This window comes from Hyperolius riggenbachi, chromosome 3, assembly GCF_040937935.1.
Source record: "Hyperolius riggenbachi isolate aHypRig1 chromosome 3, aHypRig1.pri, whole genome shotgun sequence".
Lineage (NCBI taxonomy): Eukaryota > Metazoa > Chordata > Amphibia > Anura > Hyperoliidae > Hyperolius > Hyperolius riggenbachi.
This window is the reverse complement of record NC_090648.1, coordinates 181,733,539-181,756,130: the sequence shown is the minus strand read 5'-3', so window position 1 is coordinate 181,756,130 and position 22,592 is coordinate 181,733,539. Positions and strand designations below refer to the sequence as shown.

The 22,592-nt window shown below is 41.5% G+C and overlaps 1 protein-coding gene across 2 annotated transcripts in view; it reads left to right on the top strand.

The window, feature by feature from the left end:
- Window positions 1-13,331, top strand: part of SPPL2A (signal peptide peptidase like 2A) — an 88,524-nt gene extending 75,193 nt beyond the window's left edge. For both annotated transcript variants that reach the window (XM_068275397.1, XM_068275396.1), the window contains 4 exons: window positions 261-360; window positions 3,882-3,959; window positions 5,801-5,961; window positions 13,164-13,331. In XM_068275397.1, coding sequence (XP_068131498.1) covers window positions 261-360; window positions 3,882-3,959; window positions 5,801-5,961; window positions 13,164-13,235 — 411 coding nt within the window. In that variant the 3' untranslated portion in view covers window positions 13,236-13,331. The remainder of the gene's footprint in view (window positions 1-260; window positions 361-3,881; window positions 3,960-5,800; window positions 5,962-13,163) is intronic.
- Window positions 13,332-22,592: the final 9,261 nt, after the last annotated feature.

The window sequence follows — 22,592 nt, the reverse complement described above, 5'->3', positions numbered from 1 at the left end:
TGATCAATTCCTGAAACTTTAACTGCCTTTTTAATCATTATTAAAACTGGAGCGTTCTTATAAATGCCAACATATAATGTGTGTATGTCATTCATTTAATATCTCACAGGAAGCTTATAGAAAGGAAGTGTAACCTGCTCATCCATATTGGTTATGTAAAGCATTTTGTCACAAGTCATTGCTAAATAATTTTTGCTTTTTATCTGCAACTGTTAACGTAAACCTTGAAAGTACGCCCTTTACTGTTTCTTGTCTTCCAGTTACCAGTAGTCATTAGGGTACCTAGGCTAGAATACTCTGCTATGACATTATGCGACATGCCCATGTCCTTGTTGGGCTTTGGAGATATTATTGTACCTGGTGAGTAAAGAAAATCACAGACCTACAAGTGTATTTCTGGAAATTGTTGTTTTTGTTTTGTTTTTTTTTATTGAGAAAATGCACTGTTCCATTATAGCAACAAACAAATGATGATATGACTGTATCATAACTAGCTTTAAAGGCACATGTAGAATGTCATGCGGAAATAAAATCAGTGATTAGAACAGCTATGCATGCCTATAGAATAATTATATTATCTGTGTTTAACCTGAAGAGACCAATGGGCATCATTTATGCCGCCATGTGCGTCTTGGTTGCTCATGTTACTTTGGCTTGTCTATTGACAAATAAGGGATTTGTCTTAAAGGGGAGCTTCAGCCTAAACAAACATACTGTCATTAAGTTACATTAGTTATGTTAATTAAAATAGATAGAAAAATAAGGGCCACTGCACCAATGGTGAAGAACTGATGTGCTGAAATCTCCTCTGGAGCCACGAGTATCATGCAAAATACTCCATACGATCCGCACCATCAAAATTAGTATCTTTATTTATAGCTCTTAAAAGCAATTAAATTAAATTTAATTGCTTTTAAGAGCTATAAATAAAGATACTAATTTTGATGGTGCGGATCGTATGGAATTAAAATAGATAGGTAATATAATCTCTTACCCACACTGTTTTAAAAGAGCAGGCAAATGTTTGTGATTTCATGGGGGCAGCCATCTTTTTTGTTGAAAGGAGGTGACGGGGAGCATGAGACACAGTTCCAACTGTCCTGTGTCCTGATCACCCCTTAAAGCTGCGCACTGTAGGCTTGAAATGTCAAATTCAAAACGTAAAAAAAAAATAATTTGCACCAAAACAGCAGAACGAGAACAACATAAGAAATCCCATCATGCTTTGCACAGCATCAGGGGAAAAATGCCCAGGCAGTTTTCTTCTGTGCAGCTAAAAATGAGGCTTGTATAAGAGAAAAAAAGTTCTAATGCTGTGAAACTGTTAAACAAACACCAGGACTTTTCAGTGCTGCTGAGTCGATTTTTAGCCTGGAGGTTCACTTTAAGACCACATTTTAAAGGGAACCTGAACTGAGTAAAATTGTTTAAAATAAGCACATGGGGTAACTTCAAATGAACATTACATAGTTGCCTTGCCATCAGTTCCTCTCAGAAGCTCACCATTTTCTTCTGACCATGATCCCTTCCAGTTCTGACAACATTCTGTCAGAACTGAACTATTTCAGTTGCTGTCAGTTATATATCAGTTGCTGTCAGTTATAGCTGAGAGGATAACTGATGTGCCTGGTAATGTCCATGTTTCCCTATGGCTCAAGTGGGCGATGCTACAGTTTAACAGTGTGCTGACCAGGAAGCTGTTATGGGATGATGGCCATTTTCAAAATGGATGATGGAGAATTCCCTTGATCACAGTGGACAAACGGGACAGGAGAAAGTGATTGAGGAGTAGACTACACCTCCCGTGTAGTCTACTCCTTAATCACTTTCTCCTGTCCCGCGTCCCGTTTGTCCACTGTGATCAAGGGAATTCTCCGTCATCCATTTTGAAAATGGCCATGGGATTTCTTATGTTGTTCTCGTTCTGCTGTTTTGGTGCAATTTTTTTTTTTTTTTTTTTTTTTTACGTTTTGAATTTGACATTTCAAGCCTAAGTATGACTTGTGTATGTTTTATTCTAATTTTCACTTCAGGTTTTCTTTATGAAGATAAAAAAGGAAAAAGTTTGCGCTTGTGTGGATGAATGTGTTGCTGCTAGAGGTGGGGTCGGCTCAGACCCAATGATGAAGGAGAAAATGTGTATAGTACCTCAGCGCAAAACAGGGTGTGGAACTTGCCCCGGGCTATGCAAGCCCACTCGAGATGTAAGCAGATGACAGTGCAGTACCTTAATAGAGGTTACATCTAGCTGCCCAAATACTTGCTGTAATCCCGATCTCTGTATTTCAAGTAATCCCGATATCACAGCGGCGGGGGATAAGAGCTCGCTCGCTCTACCACTTCCCGTTTCCGGTCCGTCAAGCCCTACTGCCAGTAGGGTGCGTGCTGCACTGCAATGTAGTTCCGTGTGCCAATAAAATCGCACCGGACAGCCTAAAAAAGAAATAGGCAACATATAGTGCAGAGAGTAGCGAAATGAATGGCCACCGCTTAGGAATCACTTACTAGAAGCAGAGCTTGTTTATTGCACGTAATAAAACACGTAGAGGAGTCAACGTGTTTTTATTACGTGCGATAAACAAGCTCTGCTTCTAGTAAGTGATTCCTAAGCGGTGGCCATTCATTTCGCTACTCTCTGCACTATATGTTGCCTATTTCTTTTTTAGGCTGTCCGGTGCGATTTTATTGGCACACGGAACTACATTGCAGTGCAGCACGCACCCTACTGGCAGTAGGGCTTGACGGACCGGAAACAGGAAGCGGTAGAGCGAGCGAGCTCTTATCCCCCGCCGCTGTGATATCGGGATTACTTGAAATACAGAGATCGGGATTACAGCAAGTATTTGGGCAGCTAGATGTAACCTCTATTAACCTCCCTGGCGTTCTATTAAAATCGCCAGGGAGGCTGCGGGAGGGTTTTTTTTTAAATTAAAAAAAAATATTTCATGCAGCCAACTGAAAGTTGGCTGCATGAAAGCCCACTAGAGGGCGCTCCGGATCCGCACTTTCAATCGCCTCCGGCGATCAAAAGTAACAAGGAAGGCCGCAATGAGCGGCCTTCCTTGTTTCGCTTTCCTCGTCGCCATGGCGACGGGCGGAGTGACGTCATGGACGTCAGCCGACGTCCTGACGTCTGCCGCCTCCGATCCAGCCCTTAGCGCTGGCCGGAACTGTTTGTTCCGGCTGCGCTGGGCTCGGGCGGCTGGGGGGACCCTCTTTCGCCGCTGCTCGCGGCGGATCGCCGCAGAGCGGCGGCGATCAGGCAGCACACGCGGCTGGCAAAGTGCCGGCTGCGTGTGCTGCTTTTTATTTGATAGAAATCGGCCCAGCGGGGCCTGAGAAATCCTCCTGCGCAGGTTACCCCGAGCTGAGCTCGGGATAACCGGCAAGGGGGTTAAGGTACTGCACTGTCATCTGCTTACATCTCGAGTGGGCTTGCATAGCCCGGGGCAAGTTCCACACCCTGTTTTTCTTTATGAAGGAAGCAAGTCATATTTTTAAGCTTTATGCAGAGGTTTGTTCTGGGAAACAACATTATCCAATTAAGTTGTACCTTGACCAAAGGTATTTTAACTCTAAATTCTGCTGCTCAAATCTTTTGGAGACTTACTGGTGTGCAGTGCCAACACATTAATTTAAAGCGTACCCAAGTTAAAAATAACAGAGCCTGTCATGGCTGGCTCTATCTTAAGGAGTATGGATAAAGGGGGGTGCCGGTATGTTGAACACTTACCTGTTCTGATGATGTCCCTCCAGGCAGGTGATCACTCCACCCCCTAGGAGAACTGGCCCTGTAGTGAAACTCCTTCAGAAGTGCTTAACATTCCTGAGCAACAATATTTTTTTTTCACTGTATGATGGCATGTTTTGTTTTTCTGTAGGTCTTTTGGTTGCATACTGTAAAAGATTTGATGTTCGATCCTCCTCCTCAAGTATATATTTTATATCCTGCACTATAGGTATGTGCTATAATACTGTAAGTAATCACTTCAAGCAATGGTTCCCAACCTTTTGCAAGTAATGACCTTTCACGCCAAATGTTCACATCTCTGTGACACACTGCTGCTGGCACAGCGTTGGCTGCTAATCAGTGGCTGTTACTGCTGCTGGCGAAGTGGCAACTGCCAATCAGTGGCTGCTGCTGGTGTAGTGGTGGCTGCTAATTGTTGGCTACTTTTGGCATGGTGGTGGCAGCTAGTACAGTGGCAGCTGCTAATTGATGACTGCTACTGGCATGGTGAAGGCTGCTAATCAGTGGCTGCTGCTGACATGGTGTGGTGGGTGCTAATTAGTGACTGCTAATGGATAGCTTATGCTGAGGCAGTGGTGGCAGGTGCTGGCATAGTGGTGGTTGCAGTTAAAATGCTTCTTCTGCTCCCCACCCTTCCTAAACGCACCATTCCTTCACCACTGATTGACTGACAAAATCCAATTGGGCCAATCACGTTTTCTTGAGCAATGCTTGGGCTAGGTCAAATGATCAGAGGAAAAAAAACTTTCATGCATGGATGATATTATTTCTGGTTGAGTCTAATGCTGGATACACACGGTTTGTTCCCGCGCTCGATTCCCGTCGATGCACCGCTCGATTCCCGTCGATTCGTTTATTTCCGACATGTCTGATTTGCGGTTTGATGGATCGTTAGGTCGATTTGCCATACTTTACATGGCAATCAACCTAAAAATCATCGAAATGCGCTCGGAAATGTTCAGGAATAATCGATTCGGGAATTGAGTGGCGCATTCGATGCGGGAACGAACCGTGTGTATTCAGCATAAGAGGTGAACAAAGAAATCTCAAAACCCTTATCTCTGTGTTACATTTTTACATACCTGATTCTTTGAGAGGAAGTGCTTTGAATTTCTGAAGCCACACGTTTATCTACAAATTGTGAGAAATCATTTAAGAACTAGTGGACTTAAGCCCGTTAATATAACGGGTGCTGGGTGTCCCTCACAGCCCCCCTACCCTCCTGCCCCTGTGACCGCGGCCACCGCCACATGTCAGCGCGCCTCCTGTCCCAATGGCTGTCCGTATTACACATGCGCAGTAGCACAAACGCACGGACAGAGGGCCAGGTGACGCAGAGACACTTGCTGATTATTATATAGGATTAGATATTTGACACTCTTTGAGTTGTTTAATAAAGAGATCTGCAGTGAAGACTAGCAAAGTGAAGCAACATTCACTGCAAACATCCACTTTTATTCAGAGAAGTTCTTACTATTCATTTACAGGATTATTGCAAATTTAAAGAGGAACTCCAGTGAAAATAACGTAATCAAAAAAGTGCTTCAGTTTTACAATAATTATGTATAAATTTAGTCACTGTTTGCCCATTGTAAAATCTTTTAAATCCCTGATTTACATTCTGACATTTATCACATGGTGACATTTTTACTGCTGGCAGGTGATGTAGCTGCTGCATGCTGTTTTGGCAGTTGGAAACAGCTGTATACAGCTATTTCCCACAATGCAACAAGGTTCACGGACAGGAAACTGCCAGGAGTACCACGGTCCTCAGAGTTTCTTGTGGGAGGGGCTTCACCACAATATCAGCCATACAGAGCCCCCTGATAATCAATTTGTGAAAAGGAATAGATTTCTCATGTAAAAGGCGGTATCAGCTACTGATTGGGCAGAAGTTCATTTCTTGGTCACGGTTTCTCTTTAAAGTTTATAAAGATTCCTTTCACTGTTCTTAATTTCCCTTTTTTTTAGAATGTCACCCCCCCTTTCCTTACAGAAGTTTATGACTTGGTGCATCCAGTCTCATGCTTTCTCTTCATGTATCTGTAGCTTATGCTGTGGGGATGGTCTTGACATTCGTTATTCTGATGGTGATGAAGATGGGACAGCCAGCTCTTCTGTATTTGGTGCCATGTACTCTTCTAACTAGTTCTGTTATTGCCTGGAGAAGAAAGGAAATGAAGAAGTTCTGGAACGGTGGTAGTTATGAGGTACATCTTAACACTTGTATGAAATTGCACATTTCCTCTTTACATATTTTCAGAGATTGCATTTTTGTTTCTTATAAAAATATTTAATGGTTAGAAATAAATCATTTTAAGTTATCAAACCATTATTGAAGTAGTCTGATAGTCTGGTTTAATGCACATTCACATAGGATCACAGTGACTTGTAAACTATTTTTGTAAAATTTAACGGGTATCTCCACTTTGATACCCTTTTCTGGGTAAGTTGTTTCCTAGCTCAGGAAATGGTCACCTTTACAGTATTACCTATATTGCTTGAAAATAGTAAAGCCAAATTAGTTACTGTATATACTGTAACTAAAGCAGGAGCGTAAAACTCAAATACAAAGGGGGCCATAATTGAACACTGGGACTAAGTCACAGGCCAACCTCACTGTCTAGTGCCCACCAACCTCCTTTATAAAGTTCCCTGGTGTCTAATGGCTCCCTCTCCTTTCTCTACACAGTTCCCTAGTGTCTAGTGGCACTCGTCCCTCCCCTACACAGTTCCTTGGTGTCTAGTGGCGTTTCTCTCTCTCTCTCCTATATTTCCCTGGTGTCTAGTGCCCTATTCCCTTGCATATACAGTTCCTTGGTGTTTAGTGCCACCCCTTTCCCCTTACTGGTCAGTGGTGTCTAATGCTTTCCCCTACCCCACCCATATGGCTCCCCTGGTGATCTAGGGCTTCACCTCCAATATAGCTTCCCTGGTGGTCTAGAGTGGGCCAGACATAATACAAAGTGTGGGAACCACTTAAGGGGCATATTTGATGGCACTGAGGCCCGGATTTGGGCCGCAGGCCAGAGTTTGACATGTATGGACTAAAGTAAATAACATGCGCTCCAGAACAAGTGAGTAAATTAACATTCTCCTGTTGGTATGTTCAGCATTTATCTTTATTCCATTACAATTTTTTTATCAATGCCAGCCAGAGTTCTGTACTGCCTGGGTACTGAAACCATCCTGATTTTTCTATTGCTATTGATTATATGCTAATTCATAAAGCCTACCCATTCCTTTTGCTGTACATTTTTTACTCAGCCCTTTATCCTCAGCTCTATAGATGCTCTATAGATATAGGGTTGGGTTGGGGGGGGTTCCTCTATGGTGAAAAGCTCAGTTTCATATTTTTATTTATTTGTTATAAACATATTGACAAGAAAAGGTGTGGTGGTAATCTTAAAGCAGATCCGAAATGAAAAACTAACTATAACAAGTAACTTGTCGATGTATCTTATCTAATGTTTAGATAGTTTACACAGCAAATCTGGCTGCAAACAGCTTCAACAGTTTGATGATTTATTCCTGTGATACAAGGATACCATGTTCTGTTTGTCATCATTACACGCATCTCTACCCCTCAGCCTGTGAAAAATTCACTCCCCCTCCCCTCTGCCTCTGAAATCTCTGGCTAGTAACCTCCTCCTGTCCAGACTGCGCTCCCATAAGCCCTTCCTATATGGGTCTGAGTGTCTTGGTTTTTTTTCCGAGAAGCTGTGGGTGAGGCTTGTTTAGTTTATAGGGAGTTAGAAATTTGGCTTGAGGAATGCCCTATAAACTAAATGAAAGGAAGACAAGTATGCAATGTATAAAAGTTAATCTCGGTTACACTTTAAGGCTTTAAAGTGATATACAAACATCTTCATGATATGCAATGCCACACTAGTCATTGCCCTACAAAAAAAAAATCCCATAGCCAAAAAGGAACATTCACATATCCCATGATCAAAATGGACACCCCAAAAGTCCCATATCTTATTAAAGGGTGCCTCTCGTGTTCATGAACTAATGATCTCAAATGTTCCATATGAGCAAGGTTTAACAAATTAAAGAAACCTGGTATTAACCTTTATCTTGATTAGATTCTTCCTATCCAGGCGATCTGGTATTGGTTCCACATATCCAGGTTGCTGTATCTCAGTGTTTCGCCTCCCAAAATATATGTACAGTATTAAGGAGCAGCGGCTAGTTTGAGAGATGGGTACTCCACCCCAATTTAACAACCAAAAAGTGTAATTGTGGCTTAAACTGCAGTGAAGTAATACTTCAAATTGTAGTTTGCTGTGTCAGGGGTGGACAGTAAAAAGAATCGACAATTTTAAACAGTAGCTAGCAATTTATTGCTACTAGAAATAAAATGGTCTAACAAATACAATTGCAATATGAGCAGATTGATCAGTTGATTAGACAATGTGTGCACTGCAGTGCTTTATTCAATCAAAACATACTCCTCATTTTCTCACTCATTGCAATGACAAAAATTCAATGTCTGCACAAAAAAAAAAAAAATGAAAAAATGTCCAAAAATTCAAGATCAGTAGATAAATAGTTCAAAATAATGAAGGTACTCCAGGGGTTAAAGTGTGGAATTGTAGATTGTCACTGATCAATGTCTTTGTGGTTCAATCAGTGTTCAAATATGCAAGCAGGATCAATAATACACATGCAAAAAGAATAAAAAGATTAAATATGTGCAGGATCAGTAGTTCACAAGTCTGTCTCCATGGTGTGGCTAATAAAGTGCGGGTGCATCAATACTGATCTACTGTAGCCCAAAGGCCAGGTAAATATGATTTGTACACAGTCCATTTCAATTGTAGAATTGCTCAACAGCTGCAGGAAGGATTAGTGATCCTCCTCAACTCGCAAAGGTCTGTCTCTGCCACTAGGATAGCTGGTGTCCAACTTGCAGTTCAACTGGACAGGAAATCTGGCCACAGTCGCTCTATCTCAGACGGCTGCAGCAAGAGAGACTTCAGCATGCTGTGTTGGACGTTACCTCTGGTTGGCTGTACACACAGCCCTCATCTAGCTACACTGCAATGCAGGAGATGGTAGTGGCGAGGCAGTTTGATGCAGAGCTCGGTTTGTGCCGATCCCGTATCCACTCCACTAGCCTTCCAGATGTATTTTTTTTACATCACTGGGTGCAGCTTCTCATTTACATGTTTTGGGAGGTACGCCTCCATTCCTCAGCTAGCTGCTGGTTGGCTTGTGGGTGTTGAACCTGCGTACGTTAAAAAGGGGCGCTGGGAAAAAAGGGTGCGGGGTTTTAAACGATAAACATGGATAATGTTTAACCACTTCACCACTGAGGGGTTTTACCCCCTGACCACCAGAGCAATTTTCACCTTTCAGCGCTCCTTCCATTCATTCGTCTATAACTTTATCATTACTTATCGCAATGAAATGAACTATATCTTGTTTTTTCCGCCACCAATTAGGCTTTCTTTAGGTGGGACATTATGCCAAGAATTATTTTTTTCTAAATGTGTTTTAATGGGAAAATAGGAAAAATGTGGGGAAAAAAAATTATTTTTCAGTTTTCGGCCATTATTGTTTTTAAATAATGCATGCTACTGTAATTAAAACCCATGAAATTTATGTGCCCTTTTGTCCCGGTTATAAAACCGTTTAAATTATGTCCCTATCACAATGTTTGGCGCCAATATTTCATTTGGAAATAAAGGTGCATTTTTTTCAGTTTTGCGTCCATCCCTAATTACAAGCCCATAGTTTATAAAGTAACAGTGTTATACCCTCTTGACTTAAATATTTAAAAAGTTCAGTCCCTAAGGTAACTAATTATGTATTTTTTTTAATTGTAAATTTTTGAATTTTTTTTTAATTACAAAAAAAAAAAAAATGGGGAGTGTGGGAGGTAATGAGTTAATTTTGTGTGTAAAAGTCATTTATTTGTATGTGAAAAATGTGTAGGGTGTAGTTTACTATTTGGCCACAAGATGGCCACAGTAACTTTTTGCTTTATTGCGACCTCCAAGCCTCCTTCCGGAAGCTTGGAGGAAGAATAAGGAGGCTGGACACGTGAGTTTCTTCTCACAATGATCGCGCTGCCCATAGGAGAGCAGCGGGTCATTGTGGGGCTTAGATCAACGAACGGGAATGGATTTTCCCGTTCATTGATCTCCGGGCGAGCGGGCGGCGGCGGTTTTACTAGCGGCGGGCGGCGTGTTTACGAGCGGGAGCGCGGACAGCGTCGGGAACGCGGAAAGTACGTGTTTCTCCGTCCCTGGTTTTTAAAGGATGGAAAAAGGGGCGGAGAAATACGTACGCGCGGGGGTAAAGTGGTTAAAAATATAATGTACTATATTTCGTTTAAATATTCGTTTTTATAAAGTTATAAATCATTAAATAATGTTCATGAAATCGGCAATTGTGAAAACGTTAATCTTCCGTTTAAAAAGTGAAATGTATAATAACGTTTAAAAAAAAAAAAGTAAGTAACCCTCCCTGTACCTACCCCTAACCCCTAGACCCCCGTATTGGTGCCTAAACCTAAGACCCCCTGGTGGTGCCTAAACCTAAGACCCTCCATAGTGATCACTGTATTGTGTGTAGAATAATGTTTTAGAAACAGTAAGGGATAAAATATATTACAATTTACGTTACGTACTGATCGCTTTATTTTGTGAATAATGTTTTACAAACCGTAAGGGTTAACATTTAAAATAATGTTTTATTGAAATAGGAAACGTAAATCATCACAAGCAGTTATAAAACATTAAAAATGTTCGGGCGCCCTTGGAAAACGTTATTATTCTCGGGCGCCCTTTTTTCCCGTTCGGCGCCCAGTAAACGATATTTATTATGGGAGTGAATGGCGGCGCCCGATTTGTCCACTAGCCTCCTGCGCCCTTTTTTACTGTTACCGTTGAACCTACCACTTGACAGCAGCCATGTGAAGGGAGACTCTCTCCTCTGGCTCCCCATGGGATCCAGTTTTCTACACACATTCCCGATTCCTTTTGGTTGGCTGAGCAGAGTGGCCTGCCTTTACCCTGAGCTCAGGGAACACAAATCACCTCCAAAGGTCCACAGTAATGTTCCCCTCCATCATCCCATAGCTGCAGCTGCCACCCACGCAGGAGCTCTGCCCCTCCCATGGTGTGCATGCTGCTGGGTTTGAAGGAGAAGATCAGATGCTTCAGGCTGCCTGCAGTAACCTTTACTGTCTGTGTGCGGCAGTGGGAGAATCAAGGAGGCACTGGCTGGATGAGGAAAATAAATGTTGCTGCAGCCAGGGGTCAGGGCTCAGGAGGACTTGAATGTATCGTGGTATGCAGCATCATATACGCATCAGACCTGCTGTGTTTTCTCTGTGTGTGTGTGTGTGTGTGTTGTCCTGTGTGACACATCTAGGGGAAGGATGTGTGTCTAACACATAAGGAAGAGGAGACATGGGTACAGAAGACGAGGGGGGGGGGGGGCAAGCTACTGGGGGACATGAGGTGCAATGGAGACATAATAATTGGGGGTGAGAAGGATCCACAAGATGCCCTTGCACCATGGACGCACCAGGCTTTTTTCCAATTGATTTGTCTAGAAACCTTGTCATTGACCAGACCAATTGCAAAGAGGGAACCTCGCAAATGTGGTACTTTAAGGCTATGTTCACAGTGGTGCATTGCTGTGCATTGGACAATGTAATCGCATTTCTACCTGCATGCAATTATATTGTAATGGTACGTTCACCTTGACTGGTTAGCGGTGCCACGTATACATAGGGCATAACTCAATGCATCCACTACATTACAGCATAATGCTAGCATTAACAGTGGCACTGAAGCATACCTTATATGTACTGTATACTTCCCTGTATGTGTTGCACTCGGCTGTGGAGTCGTACAAAAATCATCCAACTTTGACTCCTTAGTTTATGAAACCACGACTCTGACTCCAGGTACCCAAAATGGCTACGACACCTCGCCTCAAACTCCTTAGTCTAATACTTACTAAGGCTGAGGCTTTAGAGTGCTAAGGATGGATGGTAGGTGGTTTGCAACTACTCAGATTATGAAGCTAAATCTGGAACTTTACAAGTCTTCGCATAGTACAAATGCGGAAAAAATTGGAATTGGTACAAAAATCATCCGACTCATTAGTTTATGAAACCTCTGACTCCAGGTACCCAAAATTACTCTGACTCCTCTACTCGGACTGCAACTCCATAGCCTTGGTTGCACTGCAGGCATAAGACCTGATGCAACTTTTCCCCTCTGTTTTGTTGTGTCCCTGTTTTCACTGTGAATGCAACAAAACTCTTTACTATGAACCGAGCTTAAAGGTTCAAATATTAAGCAGCTTCTACAACAATCAATAGATAAACGATTTCATTTTATTTTCCTTCTTATGGATGACAATAGAAAATAAACTTCCGTGGCAAACATTGTCTATTTTTTTTTGTCCCCCACCTCCACTGCTCTACATAAGTGGAACCATCAGCTTGTGATTGCATTACCCCAGTGACAGAACATTACACGCAATAGATAGATTTTTCAGGAAGTGCACCATTTGGAACAGTTTTGATCACCAGTAGACCATTAATAATTACAGTTTATACAGGTGGTCAGTGAGATGCAAATAACTCTGGTTTACATGGAGATTTCATGCATATTGTATGCAGTTTGAAATTGGGCCAGTCAAAACTGACAGGAAGTGCACATGCTGGGCCCAATTCTAAGCTTTATACAGGCAAATTGCAATTATTTGAATCCTAAAGAGAGCCCGAGGTGGGCTCATTAAATAAAAAAAAAAGTAGGCTACTTGATCCGGGGGCTGAGCGGATCAAGTAGCCTAAAAAAACCCCGCTCCCCACCACTCTTTTTTTGGGCTGCAATGGCCCACTTACACTTTCGTGACCTCCGAGTCACGACGCTGGAAAGAGAGATTCATTCTCACACCAGCACGCAGGGAGGCGGGCAGCGGAAGGAGGCGTGGCTAGAGAGAGAGGCAGCTCTGGAAATCCTGCAGGAACGCCCCTGGCAGGTGTTTTGAACAGGGAATCCCTCTCCTTAATGTTTACCTCTGAGATGGCTACAAATATTATTGTTAATCTTGGGGGGCCATAGCACAGCGGTGGGTGGGGGTGGAGCAGAGAGCGGTGGTGAGGGTCACAGGGGCATGTCATGAGGCAGAGAACATGCCTGTGTGTCCCATCTGCCCCCCCCACCCCCCCCCCCCCCCCCCCCAAGAACCATCTCTGGTTCGCTTTTAAGTGACCACCTCCAGTGTGTGGTGCTTTTTGCTAACCCAACACTAGATTAAAAATGTACAGTATGTCCATGGCGCTCTGTTCGAAAATTGGAACTAGTGTCATTGCCTTTATATTGACAGTGAAGTTTACTTTAGCTTAAAGTAACATCTTATTCTTCTTTTCTTGTTTTAGATAATGGAACAAACCGATAACGCTGTCAATGAAGAAAATATTATAACAGGGGAAGCACAAGAAGCACCATGATGTGACCGATATGCATTTATTTTTAATTGCTTATTTCTCATAGATTTTAGGAATCTTTTGCCATATTCTCCATAAACAAAATGTAATCTAAATATATTTTCTAGATTTTTGTTTTTCTTTTATTGTTTGTAAATTGGAAAAGTGGTGGGAATGATTGGGGTGGGGATTTATGAAACAATTTTGTTATATATTTGTTCTGGCTAACCTGGTACAATGCTATTCTTGCTTTTGCTGTTAAGAGCAACCACTTGTGTTAAAATGTGCCTTACTTAAATGGTAAAGGATATTCTGATCTATGCACAATGCCAAAAATAGGCAACCATGGTGACAGAGAGCCCCTTCACTATGGCTGCAAATCCATAGGCTGCCTGCTAGATTTCCACCCACCTGTTCTGATGTAAGGACTGTTGTAGTTATGACCCATCTCACTGCCCCACATACTTTAATCTGCTGCTTTATTACAGCCAATCCACATACATCTGTTATTTCCTATATGGGCTTCAGTAGCAAGAAAGTACACCAAAAGCAGAAATAAAAATTTAAATTTGGCATATATTGTTTTAACTTTCCGCTATCATACTTCCCTGTTGCTAGTCTTTGGGATCCTTCCTTTTTCCTGTTCTTTTTGTTATTTGGCTTGTTAATGGAATACTCAGCATGATGTGGCTGTGGCCATGCACAAATGCAAGGCCTACACGTGTTCCAGACGCACGTATGCCCAGTAAAAGGAAGTGCTTGTGCATGAAAGAGAGACCATTTTTTCACTGGCCTTGCACATGCCCAATTCAGATTTGCTTGTTCAGTCTGGTGAACCTTCAAAATCACTGTGGAACTGGGATCAGTAGGGACTCCAAACACTTTTCCTGCTCTTGTTGTCTTTTGAAGTACCAGTAGGCGTTTTGACAACCTACAATTTTAATTTTAGATTCTGCACACTTCTGATGTGCTTTAGGTTCTGTTTCATGTGTCATGCTTTGTCTGCCATTCGTCATCAATGGCCACATGATGCTTTCCTCTGGGTGCAAAATGTTACTTCCTACACATATAGTTAGACCCTTTCATTATGGCCATGGTATTGAGCAGATATGGGAATTCCAAATGCAGAGCTTCTTGCTGCTGGTGCCCTACAGTGGCTTATACTGTTAGTAGGTGATTCAGTCCATTGGTATCTAGATAGAACTGAAATATTAATTGTTCATAGGGACTTACTTTAGCAGCCTAGTTCATTTGATTGTGGTTTGCAGTCTTGCTTCTGTTCTCTTGGGAACTCTGGCCATCAGACATAATAGATGGACACATTTTGAAAAAGAATATATGCATTGCCTGAAGCGGGGTAGAGCTGAATGATGATTTTTCTATTGGCTAGACCTCATCTTAATTACTCAAATATTGAGTGGAGCTCAGCACTGTACTAGATGTAATTGTACAGAAATCATTGTGCCATGGTATATTATCTGCTACAATGCACATATAGGTTTTGTTAACTGTAGAAATGCTTTTCTATTTTCTGAACCCTTTTATTTTGTACAGATTATCCTGGCAGGGTGAGTATAAAAGGCTTGCTACCAAACTAGAGTAAACAAAAAAGTAGATTCAGTGCCTGTGCTGCAACTTAAATGAGTGTTTATTATCCTGAATGTGACGAGAGAAAAAAAAATCAGATATAATCTGGTTTTCTGCAAGTACCAGTTACGTGTACTTTTCTTTTCCTCCAGTTATGCATGAAGCCCTTGAATATTTTATGCGGTCAGACAACCTATAGTCTACTTTTTACTGTGTAGGGTCTGAATGAGCTGGGTTTACGTGGCTATTCATGCATATATTATGCTGGCATTTTTTTTTTACAGGAGAATACAAGCCTATCTACCTATAATACTAATAACATGAAAATGTTTATACACCACTAGCAAGCCATTTATATCCTATACCTAAACTTGAAACGCGTATAATGAAATATAGGTGCTTATTAGAGTGCTAAGGATGGATGGTAGGTGGTTTATAATAACTCAGATTTATGAAGCTGAATCTGGAAGCTTACAAGTCTTCGCACAGTACAAAGGCGTATATCGGGCATGCGGAAAAAATAATTTTGTGCATCTACCCTTATCAGGGTACTTTATCTTACCCTTTGTCCCTTGTTTATTGCACTCAGGGTTTACTAAAACCACCTTCACCCAAACAAAATGCAAAACTATTCCTCTTGTGAAACAGATTGCATTGCGTTGTTTTTGAGTATTAAAAGTGGCTGTTTTTGAAGTGATACTCTGCATTTCAGAATATAAATAATTAAGATGTTAAAACGTAATGATTTACAAAGAACGGTAGTATGCACTTGCACTCATATATTTTGGGTGCCAATATCTTAGCACTTTTTATTTTTAACCTTTAACTCTTCCCTTCACATAATGTCTGAAGCCTAACCTAAACCTATATCTGTAAAATCATTCCTAAACCTACTTTAGGTCCCAGCCTAATCTATTTCCCCTGACCAATAACCTTGGGGAGTCCCAGTTACAGCAGTGAAAATGGCTGCTCCATGCAGCCTCTTGTATTAGCCAAGCTAAAACCACTTTTCATCAATATGACTGTAGTACATTGCTAACTGAAAGGGCAAAGGATTAGTCTAGGATTTGGGTTAAATTCAGAGCATTTAGGGATTTTGAATAATGTTAAGTGCGGGCAAGGGATGGTTTGGGGTTAACCATAGACCAATAGAGCTTAGCATTAGGATTTGGCCACCTAGACTCGTTTTGGAACCCTTACAATGAGATAGTGGAAAAAGTCTACTCTGCACGTAATAAACTGGTTGCCAAAGTCATCTGGATGAGTGCACTACTTGTAGACCTCAGACAAATGCAGAAGTTAGAACAATTTGCATCTGTGTATGGCTGAAAGCCAAACAGTTTTGGGATAGGGCCATAGTACCAGAGAACTTTTACCTCAGTAGTTTTAAAATTCAAAACCGTACAATTTACTGAACCATACAAAAGATTGGGGTGTCCTCTAATGCCTTTTGAGAGATTTTCACAGCTTCTAAACCATCTTGTGTTTCATTTTTGGCGCCAGTAATGATATAGTTGCATAAGATAGCATGATTCCACCCACCAATTTCTACAGCACTGGAGTGCATCAAGCTGTCTGAACAATCTACCATTTGCTAGTAACCCTGAATAGCAACCACAGCCTTTCTGCAGCTATGTACACCTTTGTAATCTGATGTAAGTACAAAACTCAGTCAGCCTACAATGAACTCATTTTTTTACAACCATTGTTTTTGTAACTTTTGGTATAAGTAATGAATTTGTAACCACAAAATACTTTTGATAAATGGGTTTGAACTGTTGTTTTCAGGTTTAAAAAGTGACATTCTAACTTTTAACTACTAACAAGTCAAAACTGGCTAACTGAAAGATTTGTAATATTTTGGGCTAAATGTGATTCAATAAATATGTAATTTAATTACAGATCTGTGTGACGTGTGTGTGGATATGTAAAAACAAACAACTGTCTCCTTTCCTCATTTTACTTAATTCATTTATTCACAAAATAAAACTGTGATTGTTCAACAAGAAGTAATCACAAGAGAACAAGACATAACACTGCCATACACCTACAAGATTCCTTTCATAAAGCTCAAGCTCACCTACTGCTTTCCAGTGGATTTGCTGCTGTGTCATGCCAGTAGCAACTTGAAGCTCCATGGATTCTTCCAAAGCAGCAACAGTTTATTCTTACTGCAGATCTTCTGCCACTCATCTCTGTACGTGTGAAATAACTAGTAGCTGAGTTTACTTTGACCTACCCAAATCTCCATAATTTGTGGAAGGTAGGTATCTGTACAAGGCTTTAAACCCTGAAATAAGGGCTTTCAAACTGTAAGGAACTTGCCTTCTGTTCGAGCCCACGGCGAGTCCCAATCTTCTAGGAGCCGGTCTGAGCAACCAGCTTCTGGGTCAGGCCAGCACAATGTTCTCAGGAGCCGTGCACGTGTGTCTGCATGCATGGCTCAGAGTGGGCTAAAGGCGCACGTGGCTCTTCCCTCTTAATGACTCAGACGGCGCCCATTAGTGGCCAAAAATGGGTATTGCCGATACATTGCAATACAATTCAGCACAAGATAAGATGCTGGGATTTGTGGTTCCATGATGTTCTCTGACTATTTAAGCTTGCACCGTTCATTGTGTCATTGTGATAGCTTGAACCTGTTGTTTGGATTGCTGCCTGAACTGACCTTTGGAACTGAACTTGCCCCGATATTGCCTTATCCTTTGGTGCCGTATTATTATTCTGATCTATCGTGCATGACCCCTAGATTGTTACTGGATTGGCTACCGATTTGTGATTTTGTACCATGCTATTCGGATCACCTGGACTGTTTGATATACCTGCCCCTATCTATTGTGGTTCTGGTGGTACTTTTATCTTCTTGGCCTCAGCCCTGATACCTTGTGGACTTAAAGGCCTGGGTGTAACAGAGTGCTGGGACGATCTACTTGTCATCCCTTGGGTGAGCGGTGACGTGCCACATAGGGTGAAGACTGCAGAGGAGTTTGGGATCAGGAGTGTATCAGGAGTAAAGGAAGGTGAGAGATCCACTAGGCCTCACACAAATAGAGAATATAGCTTAATTCACTCGTATACCTGTTCTTGGCAGAGGCTGTCGATTTTGGGGGGGGGGGGGGGGGTCAGCTGAGAATCACATTTGTGCAGCAGCCCCAAGTCCCTAAATACTGCAGTAGCAGATCAATTCAATGCCTTTGGGCATTGTTCTCTTCCTACCTGCTGCATTGTGCTCCACTGTCACTCTGCCCTACTCCCCCCTCCAGGGAGCAACAAAATGCATCACTAGTCAGTAGGCTAGTAATGCCTCTACAGTACCTAGCCCAAACCGTGACATAGTACGTGTTACCTAGCTTTCCACTAAATATAAAATGTGAGAGTATAAGACTGTCCTTGGTTAATATAAAATAAAAACATATAAACTGTTGACACTTTCTTAATGATAAAAGCAAATATGAAAAAACACACTTCTATTAATCTAAAGTAATGCCCAAAAAATGACACTTAATTAAATTGTCACTAGGATATGTTTGTCCATACTGTGTGTTTGCAGTGTGTGTATTGTGCAGGAAATGTTTTTTTCCCCTTTTTTTTAAGTATTTATTTTGGCCACTAGGGGCTGACATAACCCCATGCCAATCCTGATTTGAGTCCCCAGACAAGAAAACTTGTATCCTTTACCCACACCATTGCTAAAACACATACACAATGCTTCTATCACACGGCATAAACCTATTTAATTTGAAATACTGAATTTCTATAGAATAAATAACAGAAGAAATTGCTCAGTGTGTGTGCTATCCTGTGAAAGTTTGACAGAAGGATCCAAGAAAATCTGGGGCACCTCAAGGCACTAATAAGGGTGTTGGAAGTAAAGAAAGCACAATGAAAATTGGGTTTGTCTACAAAATTTAAGGAAGGGATGAATATTAGGTTTGACATTGAAGTACTTGAATAAGTTGCATATATTAGGCATTATTAATGTACAACCTGGCCTTTGCACATATGTTACTATGCTACAAGCAAACCACACTGCTCCTCAAGCCACAGTATCACACGCATTTTAAGTGAAAATAAAAATAACTGATGCAAAGATCTCCCTAAACACATAATAGCCGATACTGGCAGCTGATAACACCATAATCTTGTTTTAACCCTTTGACAGCCTTAAAAAGATGGTTTTCTGCTCTGATGCTGGGAATACAGGATGGGTTTTTTTTGTTTTGTTTTTTTCAGCAGATTTAGGCTTCTTGCACATAGGGACGTTACAGGCGCACGTTAGTGCAGCCTGTAACGCTAACCCAACGCACAGCAATGTAACACAAGTGGGCTGTTCACACTGCCCACGTTGCATTACATTGTAACGCAGCAAAGTGCTGCATGCTGTGCGTTCTACGCGGCTAAGCCGCGTTAGACTGTTTGCACATGCTCAGTCCTGTTGGGGAGGAGGGTAGAGTGATCGGGCACATGGCTAATTAATATTCACTGCACTCAGTGACGTGCAGTGTTTACTTCCTGGAGCGGCAGCTCTGTGCGGCGATTGGCCGGGCGGGGCCACGTGATGCCGCATGCATCCAAGAGTACGCATCGCGGCATCACGGACGCCAGAGTGAGCTGCACAACGCGGCTCACTCCAACGTCCACACCAGAGCACCAGGCGTTGCGTTAGGGGCACGTTATGTGCCCTATAACGTCCCCTAAACGCAACGTCCTGGTGTGTAAGTAGCCTAACTGTCCGATTTTCCATCGTTTTTCTGATCAATTTCCATTCACTTCTATGAGAAAATCGATCATAAAAACAAAATCGGTTGAATCTTTCGGAATTTATCGAGCGATCTGTCAAAAAATAAAAAAAACTTGTGGTTTATTCCCAGCATAACTGTTAGTTAATGTTATAGTAGTAATCCTCTATCGCACTCAAAGGATTAAAAGATAACTGGCTTTTATAGTATTTGTACATTTTTAAATTTGTTTTATTCAACTGGTCCAGCCTGCCCTTTAATAACAAAAAAAAATCCTGTTTTGTCTCCATTGCATGCTGACCAAAGCTGTAAGAAAACCTTTGTCCTGGGAAATTAAGAGACAGGACTAAAGGTGCCCACTAACGATACAATTTGCTTAACGATCATTCATGAATGATTATTCGTATGAATGATCAGAAATGATCGTTTGGGGCAACTAATGGAAAAATCTCCTAACCAATCCGATCAGATTGATGGGACCGATCCAAATACTGGAATGATTTCATTCATCTGAAGGTATTATTATTTTTATTATTTTATAACGCGCCAACATATTCCGTGGCGCTGTACAAAGTAAGAAACAAACATGGGGTACATAATACAGACAATGGTGTACACCAAAATACAAGATACATAATTAGTGACAAAATACAAAGAATGATACAAAAACAAATTATAGAATTGGTAAGGACAGTGATAAAATTAACATTATGAATAAAATGTATAATGATTACCAAGACACAAAAGGGGGAGAGAACCCTGCCCTTACAAGCTTACAATCTAAAGGGAAGGGGGGGTAAGTAGTATGCAGAAAATATATAGAGGCTGTGTGTTTTAGGATACCTTGTAGGAGTGCAATTTGGTCTTAGGACAAAGGGAAGTGGCTTAAGGTAGCGCATATGCTTGTCGGAACAAGTGTGTTTTTCAAGAGCGTTTAAAGGCAACAAAGGTTGGCGAGTGACGGATGTGTTGTGGGAGGGCATTCCAGAGGAGGGGAGAAGCGCGTGCGAAGTCTTGTAGTCATCCCAAATGAAGGCTGCGTAACACAAATCCATCTTCTAAAATAAATGTTAGATGGTAAGGAATCCAATCAGAATTCTCCATTAGCGCAAACCCCCCCATTAATTTTTAGTGAATCATGGATTGGAAAATGAACAATAATTCAGACAGCTCTCTGCTGCACTTAGTTTTTTGGCTCACATTTAATGTGATATAGCAGCTACTTTCTGTTTGTTCGCTGCTCTGTTTTAATGCGTTCCTACTGCCAGTGCATAAATGCCACATTGTTCTAAGTGTCAGTGGCTCCAAGATGTTTACTCATTGTTGTGCAAGAGAATGATGAGTTTAGACTTTAGAAAAAATTTTAAAGTGAATTTTTGTTTTCGTTATTTCCATAAACAGAGAATTTCTGCAGAGGTCTTTTTTTTGTATTGTTATTAAAATTCATTTTTTTCAGCCAGGTATGAATTTCTTAAAATTGACTGTAAACATGGCAATGGTACTCTGAAATACAGTTGTCCATCTTGCTGCAGAATACCCAGATAACTCATGGTGACCCAGAACCACTAGGGAGGTATAGGTTTAAAATGACCAAAATGCCCTCGTACTAAAAAAGCAATGCTGAGTATAATTTGCCTTCTTAAAACAGAAGGTATTTTCAATAAGTTCCAAATGCAAAAGTATCTTGCGCTCCAGCTAGGAAATACACACAACACCTGATCTAAACCAGTTGGTAACACACAGTGCTGCTCTAACAACTGGAGTGTGCAAGCATCTATGTAGAAAGAGAACACACTATAGTGTATTATCTTCAAGGCTTTAATCGTCACAATAAGAGTTATACTCGCAAGATAAAATCAACAAATGGCATATAAAACATAGGAGGATCCCCACAATGAAACACTCATGCCTCTTGTATCTCCGGGCTGTGGCCAGCGGCGCAGTGTTTGATGGAAGGGACTGGTGGAACGCATGGGTGGGCGAGTTCTACTCCTGACGTGCCTCTAGCGTCATTATGCATTTCGGTTCGTCAGATCTGAGAGGCACGTCGGGAGTGGAACCTGCCCACCCTTGCGTTCCACCAGTCCCTTCCATCGGATGCTGTGCTGCTGGCCACAGCTCGGAGATACAAGAAGCAGGTTGAGTTTTAGGTCATGTGGGTTTTGTTTTTTTGTGTGCGTTTGCGTTAGCATTTTTTTCCCCCGCACATGCGGTTTTCAATCGTTTTGTGAGCATTCTTATGTGTTTGCGGTTTGCATATACAAAATACATATGCGTTTTATATGCGTTTTCACTTGCATTTTATGCAAATCTCTAGGAAGACAAAGGGAAGCGGAAATACATCACAAAACTATTTTAAAAAAAGCAAACGCATATAAAAACTCATACAAAATGCTATACATTGCGTTTCCATTGACTTACATTATGTGCGTTTTTGAAAAGTATGCAATAAAACCAGTGTCTTTGAAAAAACGCATATGCGGTTTTATACGCGTTTTTTTTTTTTCATGCGGCCCATAGACTTCCATTAGCGGCAAAAACGCTAGCATTTCTGCTAAGTGTGTTCCTAGCCTCAGTTATATGACTGTGAAAATTGTGTGACTAAAGGCATAGCCCCCTATTCACCTTTATTAAACCATCTTGACGGATAAAAACAACAGTGTTTCCTATATCAATAATAACCCCCTAGGAGGCTTTGTAAGTCACATTAGACAAAGACAGATTGCATTTATATTGCACTTTCTCCTGGCAGACTCAAAGCACTCTGAGTTGCAGCCACTAGGGTGCGTTCAGTAGCAGTGTTAGGGAGTCTGAATAGATGCTGACTTACAGAACAGGAAGAGCCAAGATTCAAACCCAGGTTGCCTGTGTCAGAGACAGAGCCCACTGTACACTATCCAGCCACATTAGATCATTACAATAGCTACAGCTTCCACAAGCGCATCAGAGCAAGTGGCACCCTTTACACCAAGGGTGCCCACACTTTTTCGGCTCGCGAGCTACTTTAAAATTTGCAGAGTCCAGGAGATCTACCAGCACTTAGTGTTGCAGACCC